At 54.0% G+C, this 15,784-nt stretch overlaps 1 protein-coding gene across 1 annotated transcript in view; it reads left to right on the top strand.

The window, feature by feature from the left end:
- Reep1 (receptor accessory protein 1) overlaps nt 1-15,784 on the top strand; it is an 81,105-nt gene that overhangs the window by 35,493 nt on the left and 29,828 nt on the right. The window contains exons 2-3 of the mRNA XM_048787804.1: nt 6,172-6,244; nt 13,853-13,929. Of these exons, the coding sequence (XP_048643761.1) occupies nt 13,862-13,929 (68 nt within the window). The 5' untranslated portion in view covers nt 6,172-6,244; nt 13,853-13,861. The remainder of the gene's footprint in view (nt 1-6,171; nt 6,245-13,852; nt 13,930-15,784) is intronic.

Raw genomic sequence — 15,784 nt, 5'->3', positions numbered from 1 at the left:
GTCCCTTTAAGTTTGCCTTTTCCAGAAAAGGCAAACTTAAATCCTAAAAAGGAAAATCCACCTGGGGGGAATCACCCTGCACAGGCCACCGCAAGGCCTCGAAACTCCGTGGCTCCTGACTCGGCAAGGCCGGGGCTCTGAGTGCGGTTCCGGTACCACGAGGAATCCAGGGGGGTCAAGAGGCTCTCAGCACCACCCATGGCCAGAGAGCCTGGAGCAGACAAAGCAGACCTCGCCAGGGAAATTCACAGCGCATCATGAAGAGGCCTAAAGGAAAGCAGGAGGAAATGGAAGAGGCCACGTTCAGGAGGAGAGAGCCTGGCAGAGATAGCGGCTCTTCCCAGCCAACATTAGAAATTCAGGGAAATCCAAATAAGATTTCCCAAGGAACTCGACAACCTATGATAAAACAGGCAGGAAAAGGGCCAAGAATGGTCACGAGGATTTTAGCACCTCCCGACTTGCTCTGAAGCTGTGGTCATCACCACCACAGCTGTTCTTAAGACGCTAGTGGGGTGGTGCTCACACGGTGGCCATAGAACCCCTGCATGTCAGAAGGCTGACCACACAGCTGCACCTGGGACAATCGGACGCCTACACAGAAGAATGGAACCAAACCCCAACTCCCATGAACTCCAGATGATAAAAACCTAGTAGTGAAAAAGCAAAAGTTAAAAACTTTTACAAGAAAATATGTGTGAAGCCAGGCACATTGGCTATGCCTGTAATCCCAGCGACTCAGGAGGCTAAGGCAGAAGGATTGAAAGTTCAAGGCCAGCCTCAGCAACTCAGCAATACCTGTCTAAAAAAAAGGGGGTGGAGGGTGCTGCGGATGTGGCTCAGTGGTTAAACACCCCTGGGTCCCACCCCTGTTACAAAAAAAAAAAAAAGTCAGGCATGTTAGTACATTCCTGTCATCCCAGCAGCTCAGGAGGCTGAAGCAGGAGGATTTCAAGTTCAAAGCTAGCCTGGGCAATTTAACAAGATTTTGTCTCAAAAAATAAAAAGGGCTGGGGATGTGGCTCAGTGATTAAGCACCCCTGGGTTCAATCCCCAATACCCCAAACAAAAATAAATAAATAATAAGAGGAAATATGTGAGCAGGTTTTCTCAGTAAGATATGTTTAAAAGAGTGATATATTTGTTCATTTACAATTTAAAAATTTCTACACCACAAAAGGTATTACAAACAAGTTAAAAGAGTTTGTGCTGGGAAAAGATTTGCAGGGCATCTGTCTGAAGCAGATCGTCACCTAAAGATCATTCAGAAGATAACTTAAGGGAGGGACATCAACAGACCAGGTACGCAGCCCAAGTGGCCCACAGGCGTAAGAGGTCAGTCGACTTCACCTGCAATGAGGAGATGCAAACCCGGGTTCCATTTTGCACCCATCAAACTGGCAACGAATTTCAGATCCAACTGTATCCATCTGGCAAGAGAGGGGGCATCAGGACTTTCACTCAGGAGGGAGTAAAAACTGGTGTCACCCTGCTGTGGGTGGGTGTCGCCTGGTGGAAGTGCCGTGCGTGTGACCCAGCAGTTCCATGCTGCTTGTGCCCTAAGGAAAGTCCCCAATGTGCATAAGGATACATGTATGAGGATGTCAGTCATGGCCGTGTGTGTCCTGGGGAGAATTGGAAAGAACTTACGTAAGCCGCAATGTGGTCATATAGTGAGGTGGCACATGGGTTCAAGAATGATCTAGAAAGACAAGTCTCAACAGGGATCACATTTCAAAACATAAGGTTGGATGAGAAGAACACAATGCCTTGGAATCCACCCAGGGAGATTCTGTTCCTTTGCCCCAAACAGGGAGAACACGGTACTATCTATGCATAGCTCGTGTAGTGTGTAGTTAACCCATTATGTCCCATCATCCTGGATGCAACACCTATAGAATTCTACAGTATCCCTATAAATTGTTCAATATAAGTTATTACAAGTGTCCTATGTATAGGATTGATGGCACATAATGGGCTTAATAAAATAAGGTGTGGATGATAAATACCAAATTCACAACTTTGGGGGCAGAGGAAAAGGAACATAGCAGGAAAGTGTGTATGAGGGACTTCAAAGGTGTCTCACTTAAATTTTTTCCCATATTTAAAATAATTGAAACACATCTATTGGAATGCCAAAAGGAACTCGGGAACCACAAAGCACCCTTCCATTGGAATAGAGAGCAAAGTTGGGCATGGTAGTGCACACCTGTGACCCCAGCACCTCAGGAGCTGAGGCACGAGGGTCACAACTTTGAGGCCAGCCTCAGCAACTTAGAAAGACCCTAAGCAACTTAGCAAGCCCCCAACTCAAAATAAAAAAGTAAGAAGGGCTGGGGATGTGGCTTGGTGGTTAAGCACCCTGGGTTCAATCCCTAGTAACAACAATAACAACAAAAAAAGTGTAGGCAGCAAAGCAGCCCAGGAGAGTCACTTCCATTCAGGTGAAAAAAACAGATTCATAAGTTTTTACCAAAACCCTCAGGGAATAGTAATTATAATTTATGTATTTTTAACATTAAGAACATAAAGCACAAAATATAATCAGTGTAAATTTATATTGCTTTGGATACTCAGAGGAAACAGGATGAACTTTGTGCAAACTTGTTTTTTTTCAATGCAACATACCATCTTTTAAAAATTCTTAACCATAACGTGCATCCCGAGTCCACAGACCATGTGTGTACCAACATGCACACATGTGTCCATATTCCATGTGTGTACCTGCATGCACACGTGTGTCCCTAGACCATGTGAGTACCTGCATGCACATGTGTGTCCCTAGACCATGTGTATACCTGTTTGCACATGTGTGCCCATGGACTGTGTACACACATGCACATGTGTGTCCATAGACCATTGTGTACCTACATGCACACGAGTGTCCATAGACCATAACCAGCACGCAGGGGAGGAGATCGAGTGTGGGAGTACTGTTTCTTTAGGGTGGTTTGTTTTATGGTGGAATAAACACCTGTATAAATAGGCTTATTATTCTGCTTACACTTCACGTTTTAATTTTAGAAAAACTATTGTTAGTGTTGATTCTACAATGGTCAGTGCAGTTTAAACACTGTCTGGTCTGGTGGTTTGCGAGTCTTTGCCGCAGTCTGGCTGGGCACAATCAGGAGCCACTTGTCAAAAGAAACTAACTTTATTTTTAGAACCACACACGCCAAACAAAACAGCCTCTCAGGAAAAACCCTCAGAGCCCCAACTGCCACCACCGGCTTCCCACAAGCCTCTCTCTCCAACACAAGCCTCTCTCTGCCTCCCACAATCCTCCTGCTCTTGAGGCCGATTGGCTGGGTCACATGGGCGGAGCCAAAAAAGTCCCCCAATGAGCAGCTCCGTGGTCTGAAAGGGCAGGGAAACAGCCCAATGAGCATCACCGCAGAGGAGCCAATCAGCTAGATGTTGCTGGGGCCGCTGTGAGCCAATCATCAGCCGGCAGCTGGAAGTTTGCTGGCAGTTGGAAGTTTGCTGGGGCCCCTTCGGCTGTGGCTCTCAACAAGTCTTGGACTCAGTTGGCAATGGCAGCATTGGAGCCTGTAGTGGAGCCCCAGCCTGTGTAGCATCTGTGGCCCCAGGACAGCCCAGTGCTCCTCTGGGCACCTGGATGGTCAGTGTGTGTGAGCAGCACCTCCTCCTGCTCAGAGCTCCAGGAGGGGCCGCAGAGCTGTGTTCCCCAATGCTGGCCCATGGGTAGGTGTGGTGCCCACCATCTTGGACTGTCCCCTCCTACCTGAGCACTTGCTGGGACACTGGACATTCTCTTAGGGCAGATTGGCCTGGAGGTCAGGGAAGAGTCCATGGTGCGAGGACCAGGAAATAAATTGCTGGGCCAGGGTTTCCAGCATGTCCTGTGGGCTCTCGGCTGGAGAAGGCCTGTGGGGCGTCCTGTTCTGCACCCTGTGGACATGTGCTCTCCAGAGGCCAGCAGCACCCTCCTGGCTATGATAACTGAAGGAGCTCCAGGTGCCGCCCAGATGCCCCTGGGCAACAGGATTGCCCTGCTGGGACCTGCCACCTGGAGTGTTGTGCTCCTAGGAGCCTCCGGCCACCCCTGCTTTCTGGAGGGCGCAGGTGGGTGGTGTGGGAGGAGCAGCCTGAGGAAGGCTCCTAACTGAAGCAAGAGGGGCAGGGGCACAGACAGGAGAAGGTGGCAGCAGGTGGGCACCCCTGACCTCTGGAGGGGGCTGCTGGCCACAGGCACTGACATGAGGAGGAGGAGGGTGGGTGCCAGCCCTGGGCCCCTGGCGCTGTGAGGCTCTGTCATGGACACCCTGCTCTGCCTGAGCCTTGATGGAGCCTGTACACATTTGACCACTCTCCTCCTGGCCTCTGCAGGCTGTCACTGGAGAGTGGACTACGTTCCTTGGGGATAAATGACAGTTGTTTGATCATTTTCTCAAAAGACACATATCAGGCACCCACCTGGTCAGGGGCTCTTCCAGGCGCTTGGACCCCAGTGAACCCAGAGCTGGGTGGTGTGAACGGGGAGCCCCAGGGCCTTGGTCTGTGAAGGTCGTCCAAAATGTCCAGTCCCAGGTGACAGAGAATGGGCCAGCCCACTGTCAGTCCTAGCCCTAGCCCTAGCCCTAATCTGCAGTCAGCCCACGCAGGTGAGCATGCCCAGTGCCAGTGTTGCCTGAAATGTCCCTAGGGCTGCCAATACTCAGGGCCACAGGCCTAGAGGGGGTGCAGACACCCCAGAGGGAGGAGCGCAAGGTTTCCCAGTGGGGCTTCCTTTGAGCTCCTGAGACAGGCCTTAAAGGGTCAGTGGGCTTTAACAAACCAGTCTTGGGCTGGGGAAGATCCTGCACTCAGATGGGGGCTCTGAGAAAGCCGCCAGAGTCACGGGTCGCTGGCACCTGGCACACTGCTGACTGGTGACCGGAGGCCTTGGGGCTTGGGGGGGTGGGGGGGCTGGAAGGCACAGTACTGCGTGGAGAGGTTCTTGTGGGGCACCTGGTCTGGGGACACAGGCACCAGTGCCCCCTGGCTGGGACTGCTGCATTCACTGCTCTTCCTCCAAAGCAAATTAGGAGGGTTGCAAGCCCCTCCCCCAAGGGGTGAAATGCTAATTATCATTGAGACCAAAATGCAAATTCATCTGTGGTGGGACCCGGGGGCAGGGGCTGGCTCCCAGCTGACCTGCCCAGCCCCAGCCTCCAGGCAGGGGGAGGCCTGCCTGGTGGACACAGGTGACATTTCCTCAGAGTGGATAGTGAGCCTGAAGCTTTGCTGATTCAGCCCACGCAGGGCCTCCCTCTGGATGCTGAGACCTCAGACCCAAGGTCAGGAGTGTCCAGGATGGTGTCACTTCACCCTGGAGCTTTGTGCAGTGAACGCCTACTTAGCGAGCACTTTACCCTGTACCGCTCACATCAGACGGAGCAGACCATCCGGTGCTGTGGACAGGGCACAGCAGTGAAAGCCGATGACCACACAGTCCCACTGGTGCTGTGGTCCCTGCTCCTGCGTTTTTCCCCATGGTGTGGGGGTAGAACGCAGGGTCTTGCATGTGCCAGGCAAGCGCTCTACCATGGAGCCACACCTCCACCCTTTCTATTTTCTTATTTTGAGGTAGGGCCTCACTAAGTTGCTGAGGCTGGCCTTGAACTTGTGGTCCTCCTGCCTCAGCCTTCCAAGTTGCTGGAATCTCAGGGTGTGCTGGGATGGCCACCCTGCCTGGCTTGCTTCTGCATTTCGGGAACAGTGGTTAATGTGGGGTGGGGATGCGCTGGGGTTGACCAGGTTACGGTTACAATGGGAGAAGCTTATTCTGGCTACAGGATCAAAGATCAAGTCCAGTTGGGCAGGCTTTGTGGGGCTTCAGAGGGGGTCAGCAGCCGTAGTGGAAAGGTGGCCTTTGATTTCAGGAATCTTGGCTGCTCAGCTGGACCCCCACACTTGTGGCCTCTGTGACCCCCAACCATCCTTTCATGTTGACAGACCACAAGTTGAAGGAAGCAGGGGTGGGCTGGGCCAGGGGATTTCCAGGGACAATTGCCATCAGCAGGAGGACCTAGGGGCCCAGGCAGGAGGGACCCAGTCCTACAGCAAACTTTCTGTGCCTGGAGGACTGTTCTTGGCCCCAAGACAGACAGCTTCCCCCAAGTAAAATGAATGGAAGCCACACTTCTGCTTTCCCTCTCTCCCATCCAGGCTCATATTTGGCACCCTCTACCCTGCGTACTACTCCTACAAGGCTGTGAAGTCCAAGGACATTAAGGAGTATGTAAGTAGAGCCCTTTGCTGCACGGCGGGGGGTGAGGGCTGGGCACAGGGTCTGCCCTCGGGAGTGGGCCTGTGGCTGGTGGAGATTCCTCTGCAGTGGGTCCCAGTCTGGGCCCTGAGTGTGGTGGGAAAGCAGAGCTGCTCAGCCAGAGGACAGGGTGCCCATGCGTGAGTGACCTCACCGCCCTTAGCCTCAGTTTCCTTGTTGGGACACACTGTGGACCCTGGGGTCAGCCTGGCATGGCGGGCAGGGCACCTGTCCTGGGGTCTTCCTGGCGGTACTGCTCCGGCCCTACTCCAGCCTGCGGTTCCTCCTACTCCAGGGTGGGCCTGTTGCTGTGTCAGCTGTTTGAGAGCAGGCGCTGCTCACCACCCATCGGTGTCCCCAGCAGCTTGCAGAGGGCTGAGCACGGGAGAGGCTGCGGAGGACCCCTGGTTGGAGGGTCCTCTGGGCACTGTCCATGGACATGCTAGGTCCCTTCCACAGAACTGCTAGGCCACCCTGATTGACAGGCATGTGTGGTGGAGGACAGAAGGTGCCCTCGCCCTGGAGGACACACCCAGCTCTGTTCAAGGTGGTGGACTTGGCATGGGAAGCCTGGTCAAGGCTTGGCTCTGAAGTTCAGTGGCTGCAAGGTTAGACCAATGCCTGAAGTTCCAGGAGCCTCTGTGTCCTCCCTGGGCAGTGGGTGGGGGACAGCAGCCGTCTCTTGCTCAGACATTACCTGGCAAGTTTGATGCAGGTAAGGAAATCATTCAGAGTGGGACTGGAGGGCATTGCTGCAGGTTTCCCAGAGCCCTGATGAAGAAGCCGGCCACCCCGGCCGCCAGCCACCTTGGTCCTCTCTCCCAGGTCCCAGTACTCCCTGCCTGGCTGGTGCTCTGCTGCTCCTAAGCAGGGGATCGGAGGGGTGGTTCCTCCTCTGGAGACAGTCCCTGAACTGTGAGTCTGTCTCAGCGAGCACACTGTGGATAGTGGTGACGCTGCTGGCACAGGACTCGCAGGGCTTGACTGACTGGGCCAAGGCGAAGCCTCAGTGGCCTTTCCTCCCAGCTCTTCCACTCACAGGGCAGCTGGCCAGGGAGGGCCTTATGGGTCAGCACGGGCAGGGCTGACCCTCCACTCCCCAGGGCAGAAAGCCCCAGCTGAGCTCAGCCTGGTGTGCTGCTCTGTGTCACTGAACTCGCAGGGGTCTGGCGTAGCCGGGACTGGCAGCCCGTCAACACAGAGTGGACACTGATGCTGGGCAGCTGTCCTATGGGCCCCAGGGGAGCTTCGAGGTCGGAAGGCTTCTGGGTGAGAGTGGGGCGGAGGAAAGTGGAGCATTGGGGCCCCTTTCTCTGCTCACACTCAGGTCACACACCACACGCTCAGTGTCACACACAGTCACAGTGTCATAGCCAGCGTCACAGGCACATGTACTCACATGCCCACACTTGCTCTCATGCACACACACACACATTCCTTTCCCAGTGGCCCATTTGTACAGAAGAGGAGCTGGGGGACCTTGACATTCTCCGGAGCCTCCACCTCCCAGACACACCTACTGGAGACACTCCCTGGGCTGCCCTGGCCTCTCCAGCTCCCTCCTGCTCCCTGCTGGTGACACTCCCTGGGCTGCCCTGGCCCTCTCCAGCTCCCTCCTGCTCCCTGCTGGTGACTGTCCCTGGGCTGCCCTGGCCTCTCCAGCTCCCTCCTGCTCCCTGCCGGTGATAGTCCCTGGGCTGCCCTGGCCCTCTCCAGCTCCCTCCTGCTCCCTGCTGGTGACTGTCCCTGGGCTGCCCTGGTCCTCTCCAGCTCTTCCTGCTCCCTGCTGGTCACACTCCCTGGGCTGCCCTGGGCCTCTCCTGCTCCTCCTGCTCCCTGCTGGTGACTGTCCCTGGGCTGCCCTGGCCCTCTCCAGTTCCTCCTGATCCCTGCTGGTCACACTCCCTGGGCTGCCCTGGCCTCTCCAGCTCTTCCTGCTCCTTGCTCCCAGGCTCAGCAGAGCCCCTCCCAAGTCCCTGCAGGGCTCAGTGGTCTCCTTTTCCCTGTCAGGTGGCAGGTCACCAGGGACCCCCTGCAGGGTCTGCAGGCACAGCCTCTTCTGGGCCTTGTCAGGCAGGCTGCCTCCTTGGCAGACTCTGCAGGAAGCCTGGGTCCAGCCTCCAAACCTCCTGGAGGCCACCTGCACCCTTGGCTGTAGTCCCCACTCCAGAGCCAGCCTCCCGTGTCCCTGGGCGCTCTGCCACATCCCTTCTCCCTCTGACCAGCCAGGACGCTTCTCTTCTAAGGACATGTGATTACCTGGGGCTGAGGACACCCTTCCTGCGTAGGGCTTGGGTATGGGTGTCCTGGGGAGCTGTGCGCCACACCCTCCTCCCCTGTGTCCGAATGGCCAGTGCCCTGTGGGAGAGAGCACAAAGTACACGAGTTAGGATCACTAAGTGATGCAGAACACGGGAAGGGAGAAGGTAAACGCTGCAGTCCGTCCTCACGAAGCTGGTCAGGAGATTACAGCAGTGTTGGAATCTAGTGTTCAAGATGATTTCTAAAGGGTGAATCATGACTCTCAGACAAATGAAAATAAGGGCATATTGAAGATTTTCCTGAAATCCTTAATTATGTGGTGACCCATAGGGTGTAAAGTGGCTCAGGGGCTCCGGTTAACACGCCAGATCCCTGCAGAATCAGGATGCTCAAGGCTCGTGCTGGGCACCCCGCACTCCACAGAATCCATGCCTTCCCCTCCCTGGGTTCCCCTGGCCCTTCCCTCTTCTGTCACCCTATTCATGCCCGAGTGGCCTTGGTTGGCACTTGGTGAGAGGGCTCTCTGTGCACACTGTGAGAACGAAGGCCTTGTGATCTCGCCTCTGCAGGGTTCAGCAATGAGCCATCACTTTTACCTCCATTGGGAACAGTGCAGGGAGCCCCCACAGTGGACCCCCGGTCCCTCTACCCTGGTCCCCCTGACAATCAGGATTGTCACTGCATTGAAGCCTGCAGGTTGCCCTGTACCTATATTCCAGTGAGTGTCTTGAGGTGGCCAGGTGACATTTTGTTGGAACCATCTCGTATTCCTGGTGGATGCAGCCACCTCTCAGGTAATAAAGCCATTGAAAAGCAGTGTCAGAGATTTGGAGGTGAGGGCAAGAGTGCCATGGGTAAGCTGGACCTCAGCCTATGTGCATGAGCAGGATCCCATCAGATGCCAGCCCTGGTCCAGAGGGTCCCGGTGGGTGGCACACTCTCACGTCGGAGGCGCTCCGAGGCGGTGCTGGTGGTGTGGCTCTGTGAGCCGCGAGGAGTTGCCATTGGGCTGAACTAGGAGACAGGTTGCCCTAGCTGCTTGGTTCCTGAGCCTGGAGGCCCTGGCTAGGAAGCAGGGCCATGTGTCGGTGACAGAGTCAGAGAAGAAGTGCACCCAGGACAGCACGCCCACCCAGCAGAGGCCGAGCATTCTGTGGGGCTCCCCACCTCAGGGCCATGCTGTGCGGTGCACAAGAACGGAGGCTCCCCAGAGCGTCACCTTGTCACCCCATCTCTGTGCTCAGAGGAGGCCCCTGACGAGAAGCAGCGAGTGGGGTACAACACTGAGAAGGGCCCTCCCTGAGCCCCTGGCCCCTGTGCTTGGGGGGCCTGGGTGTGGCCCCCTCCATGAGGCTCTGTGGGAAGGTAGAGGGAGGCAGGCCGAGGACCAACTGGGAGCCGTGTCAGCTGGTGCTTGGCCCCAGTGGCGGTGGCTGGGGACACGGGCTCCACTGGTGAACACCCCATGGAGGCAGTGGAGAGGATGGCCCTAGACGAGCTCTTGTGTGTGGAGGGTGCACACGGGACGAGTCTTGCTACTTCTACATGCTTTCAGTCCCTGGGAGGGGCCCACCTACTGTCAGTGAGGCCATGGAGGCCCGAGCATCAGGAGTGCCCACTGGGGAACCCGTTTCCTTGTTGAAACAGGCGAACACGATTCCCATCTCCAGGGCACCCTGTCGGGCTGTGTGCGACCCCTCAGGTCCTATTTGGGGGAAGCATTTTAAGGTGGGGGGCCATGATGGGAGCTTCTCCAGGCTGACAGCCCCCCATGGCTCCTCGTTTCTGGGGGCTCGGCCTCCCTGCTTTGTCTGTCCTCCGGGAGCCTGTTGGGCCCCCTGGGTGTCCTCTGGATGCTCAGTCCATCCTTTGCCCTTCTCCCTAATTGGCTTTCTTCGCCTTCTGTTGGGTGGTACTGTGTCCATCTGTCACTGGTGCCCGGCTTTGGCGGGTATCTCACAGCCATGGGCAGGGGCCCTGGCAGGGAGCATGGGTCACCTCCCAAGCTGTCTTCTTCTCCAAAAGCCGTTTGGACGTGTTTCCCAGTATGCCGACCCCCTGTGCACCTTTGGGAGCCATCTTTTCTTTCCTACCCACAACACCCACATCAAAATCATGTCCACCCAGTGCCCGTTGTGTGCCAGGAGCCAGAGGAGTGGGCAGGCGCTGGGGACATAACTACTTGCGAGAAGGGCTGCTGGCCACCTCGGGGAGTTCTGTCCACAGAGCAGCAGAGCAGCAGCAGGCACCTTCGCAAGGCTCAGTGAGCACTGGACGGCCAGAGGGGCACTTGGGGAGGGACAGGCCACCTGGGCTCCAGGCACTTCCTAGAAGCTGAGGCTGAGGCCAGAGGCGAACCTGGAGACAGAAGGCAGCACTCTTCGGGGAAGTGGAGTGGGTGGGCGTGGGCGGGGTGCAGCGGGAGCCTGGAGCAAGAGGCCGGGGCCGTCAGTGCTTTTCAGAACCAATGCAAGGAGTTTGGGTTTTTTCACAACAAGGAACCACTGGAGGGTTGAGCTAGGCCAGAGGATCGCCCATCTGGGATCAGGTCACCGTGCCTGGAGTGAGAGGGCAGGGTGGAAAGGAGGACGGGGCAGAGCATGAGGGGCATCCGCGCTCTAGACAAGTCTGAAGTGAGGCCAGTCAGTGGGTGGGGAGAAGATGGGGTCTGGGGGAGCTGGAGGTGGAGGGTGCCTGATCTAAGGTAGGCCAGGGGTCTAGAAAGCCCCCAGCAAGGGGTGGAGAGCCCGAGAAGCGGCCAGTCAGGCAGAGGGACACCGGACAGTTTGGCCTTTGGGGCTTTTCAGGGGTGAGGCCACCAGCATCCCTGGAACCCCTTTAAGAATTACGGGGTGGAAACCCTGTGCTCAGGGGGTGCCATGTGCCCTGCAGGCGGGGGACAGGCCGGCTGATGGGAGGGTAGGTAAGCTGTAGAAGCCTGGCTGACCACTGTCCAGGAAGGGATTTCCCGCCACTGGTCTTCCTGGCGTTTGCCTGGTTTCTCATCGGGGTGTCTAACTTTCCTCATGTGGACTTCCTTTCAACAGGTGTCCTTAGCTGTGTTCCCAAGGGACTCAGGGAGAGGGTAGATGGCCTTGTTTTCCTGGCCCTGCCCTTGCTCCTTGCTGCATGGGGAGGCGAGGGGAGTGCACAGTGTCCCGACCCATCCCTCAGCGCCCTAGTCCTGGAGGGTTCCCGACAGCTCTCTGTTTCCTACAGAACCTGTGGCATTCCCAAGGACTTCCATGATGACATGGCCTGAAAGTGGCAGGGGAGAAAGCCTCGCTTGTCCCTGGGTCTTGAGGGCCACGGCCTGTTTCCTCAACCTCGGGGATGGGTTTGTCACAGGACTTTCTCTCTTTCTTTTGGTAGATATTTTGTTATCAAGGTGGGCAGGTTCCCTCTCCCCATTTTGCCGAGAGCGCTCATCACCATGGTTGTTAGGTTGTCCATCACTGTGGTTGTTAGGTTGTCCATCACTGTGGTTGTTAGATTGTCAGTCACCATGGTTGTTAGATTGTCAGTCACCGTGGTTGTTAAGTTGTCTGTCACCGCGGTTGTTAGGTTGTCTGCCACCGCGGTTGTACTCATACGTGTCTGTCTGTTGCCCTCTTGTGGACAGTGAGTGTGCCAAGCAGGCAGTCCAGATGTGACAGGGCCCCTCCACCCTGGGGCAGTTCTTACCTGTAACAACCTGTCACCTCAGTTGTTATTAGGTTGTTCGTCACCGTGGTTGTGAGGTTTACTCTCTGTTCTGTTGTGCTGCTGTGCTGTGGGGTTTTGTTTGTCTTGTCTCTGTCTCCTGGTGCTGGGACGGAGCCCAGGCCTCGAGCATGCTGTGTGTGTGTATACCGTTGCCTGATGGCCCTGCCCAGACTTATTCCTTATCGATTCAGCTTTTTTGATAAATAGGGGCCCTTTGTACCTTCTCTTCCTTTTTCTCTTTTCTTATATTTTTAAAAGCTTCCTGCCAGTTTTAACATCTAGGTCATCTATGGATCTGTTTCTGTGGACACTTCTTCTCATATTGGGGACTGTATCTTCCTGTCCCTTTGCCCGTGGGGATTTTTATTGTGCTGGGCTTTATGTAGGACACACGGTAGAAACTCAGCCGTCTGTTGCCCTCTTGTGGAAAGTGAGTGTGCCAAGCAGGCAGTCCAGGTGTGACTGGGCCCCTCCACCCTGGGTCAGATCTTACCTGTATTTCAGTTCTACCTTTAGTCCGAGAGCTGATCCCTTAGTGCTGACATGTAAATTTTATTCCTAAAGTTGGCCCCCAGATGTCTCAGGAGAACTTCCAAAATATTGTCTAGGTCCCTCAGTGAGACAGGACTTGAACTCCATGCGTGCTTCTCCTGCAGTGAAGAGAAACAGAATTCCTGCCCAACTCCTTCAGCTTTCTGTTGATTTGCTTGTTTCTTTAATGCCAAAGTAAACATTTCGGAGTCTCATTGGTTCTGTGCCACTCAAGAGCCGGCCAAGGATTTGAAGGCGCATTAAATGTAGACTTGGGGGCCTCCCGACTCTGGGATTTCCTCCTCTCCACTCTGGCAACTCTGGGCCTCACACTCCATTCTCCAGTCTTCACCCAACAGGCTGCTGAGTCCCCGGCCCCGGCCTGGATTGTCCTCAGGAGTTCCAGGGGGGCTCTCCCTCACGGCTCCCCCAGGGCTGGCCCCTCCTCTCTGCCTCTGCCTCTTTGCTCGGGAACCTTCAAGTAGTGGTTTTGAAGGGTTTTGCTGAGGCTCAGCAACGGCTGTCAGGAGGTCAGCCCAGCCCTGGCCACTGCACAGGGCTGAAGGGGAAGGAGCCACAGGGGAGCCAGCTGGCAAAGGAGCACTCAGGGGCATTTTGCAGGAGTTCAAGAGAGAGGGAGAGGGGCAGAGGAGAGAGAAAGGACGTCACCAGGGAGGGACTTGAACAGTCTTGCAGGTGGCCCTGGGGCCTGCCCACAAGAAAGGGTTCTAAATGACCCTTGAGGATGCTTGGCCTGGTACAGGTCCATCCTGGGGCATCACTGTGGAGGCTATGGTGTTGGATCGCCAGATGGTAGTCCTAGCACAAGGGCCAGGCTGTAGCCTGGTCACTCCTGGTCTCTCCCTGCTCACCTGAGGCTACGAAAGGCCGCCAGGGTCTAACAGGGTCGGATCTGACCTTGAGCCTGGCCGGCTGTGGGAGGGCCATTTGTAGGCCCCATTTCTAGCCCCAGTGTATGGAGTACAGCTGGACGTGAGCTGGGAGGGGCGGGGAGTGGACAGGGGCCACCTGGGCGCCACCAACACCTGCCCTTTCTCCTAGCTCTGTGCTGTCTCCCTGCAGGTCAAGTGGATGATGTACTGGATCATATTCGCACTTTTCACCACGGCAGAGACATTCACAGATATCTTCCTGTGCTGGTAAGAACTCTGGGAATGGAGACATTTCCAGGATAGTTTTGCCTGGTGGGAGGCGGGAGGAGGGGAGGGAAGGGAAGTCAGGGCTGAAATCCAAACCTTGGCGCAGGTGCAGGCCTGTTAATTGGATTACTTTTGATGATGAGGTCTATAAAATTTGTTCTTCAAGTATATATTTATTGAATGACCTTCAAGAGCAAGTGTTGTCCAAGCTGCTAGGGATACGGGCAATACAGGCCCAGTTCCCCCAATTAATGCACTGGGTAGAGGATTTATATGTCAAAAGAAAAGAAAAAAGGAACAGGGGACGCAGTGGTGCTCACCAGTCACCCCAGCAGCTACGGAGGCTGAGGTAAGAGGATTGCACTCTGCTACTAATGTCTTTTTGGTGGATATTTAATTTGGTTCCTATTTTATAAGCAATACAGCTATGCTTAGCAATGGAATAATTAAAAATCATCAGTTCTTTGCATTGATGTGTTGTATCTTAGGTGAAGGGGCTGTGAGTGGTGCCTAGTATCCTGTTTATGGTTAAAGGGCTGGGACACACACACAAGTGAGAATGTGTTTTGAAAGGGAATAAACGGGGCCTGAGCAGCTCAAAAGCACTTTGCAGTCTTGTCCCACAGGCCCTAATCTCACAGCCTAGGCACAGGCTCTTAGGGTTGGCCATATACCATGAGGGCGTGGCTGTGGGAATCAGGTGCTCTTCCTCGTAGCTACACGGAGGGGTCTCCTCTGACTACAAAGCTCATGCAGAAGTTCCTCTTCCGGGCGTTCGGGCTGCACATGCATTCACGTGGTGTGTAAAGAAGCACACACCAGCCAGGCATGGTGGTGCACACCTGTAATCCCAGCTGCTAGGGAGGCTAAGACAGGAGGACCACAAGTTCCAGGCCAGCCTGGGCAACTTGGGGAGACCTCAAAATATAATTAGGGGGGCTGGGGCTGTGTCTCCGTGGTAGAGCTCTCACCTAGCATGTGTGAGGCCCTGGGTTCGATCCTCAGCACCACATATAAATAGAGGTATTGGGTGTAACTACAACTAAAAAATAAATAAACATTTAAAAAAAAAAAATCATAGATAAGAGCTGTGTAAATGGTCACATGTAAATCACATGTTTTAAGAGGGATTAATCTGAAATTATAACAAACCAAGTCAGTAATTACTCATGATTGTGTAGACAATTTATGAGGTTTTTGTTTTTTTCCTGATTTCATGTTCTTGTGCACATGCTTTTTGGTTTTACTTTTACAGCCTCCTCTTCTTTAATGTTGTTAAAATTCTTTCAAGCCAAATGATTCTTTTAAATCTGTTTGTAGCACGTTGAAAACACTTTTACTATAAATCCATTTTTACTAGAAAAAGAGACCAGGGCAGAAAGTGCAAACCACTCTATCTTCCAAGGAATCTCGTTTTAGGCTTTACATTCTTTTACTGACCATTGATTATTCTATGGATGGGCTTTTTAAAAAATTCTTGTGTAAGGTATAAAGCAAATACTAAATATTATTTTTGATCCTGATACAAGGAAATTATAAGAGGCATGGGAGCTCTGTTTAGCATTCTTTGCCAAGAAAACCACCCTTGACGCTGTCTCAGTTGGCTAAATAGCATCCATACTTTACACCTGAACCTTGGCATAAGTACTTAGTACTTGATTCTAATTTCTTAATATGATTCTGCAAATGAGGGGTTTTGATTAATAAAATATAAATGAAATGTTACAATTTGCAATTATTGCTATGTCTCAATTAATGACCCAAATAAAAGACTCCTATTAAAAATAAAACTTGAAGGCTAGGGTGTCACTTAGTGGTATAGGGCTTGCCTGGCATGCATAAAGCCCTAGGTTCT

The sequence above is a fragment of the Marmota marmota genome, unplaced genomic scaffold (assembly GCF_001458135.2).
Source record: "Marmota marmota marmota unplaced genomic scaffold, marMar, whole genome shotgun sequence".
Lineage (NCBI taxonomy): Eukaryota > Metazoa > Chordata > Mammalia > Rodentia > Sciuridae > Marmota > Marmota marmota.
Note: the sequence above shows the minus strand (reverse complement) of the source record. Positions and strands in the feature narration are given on the sequence as shown.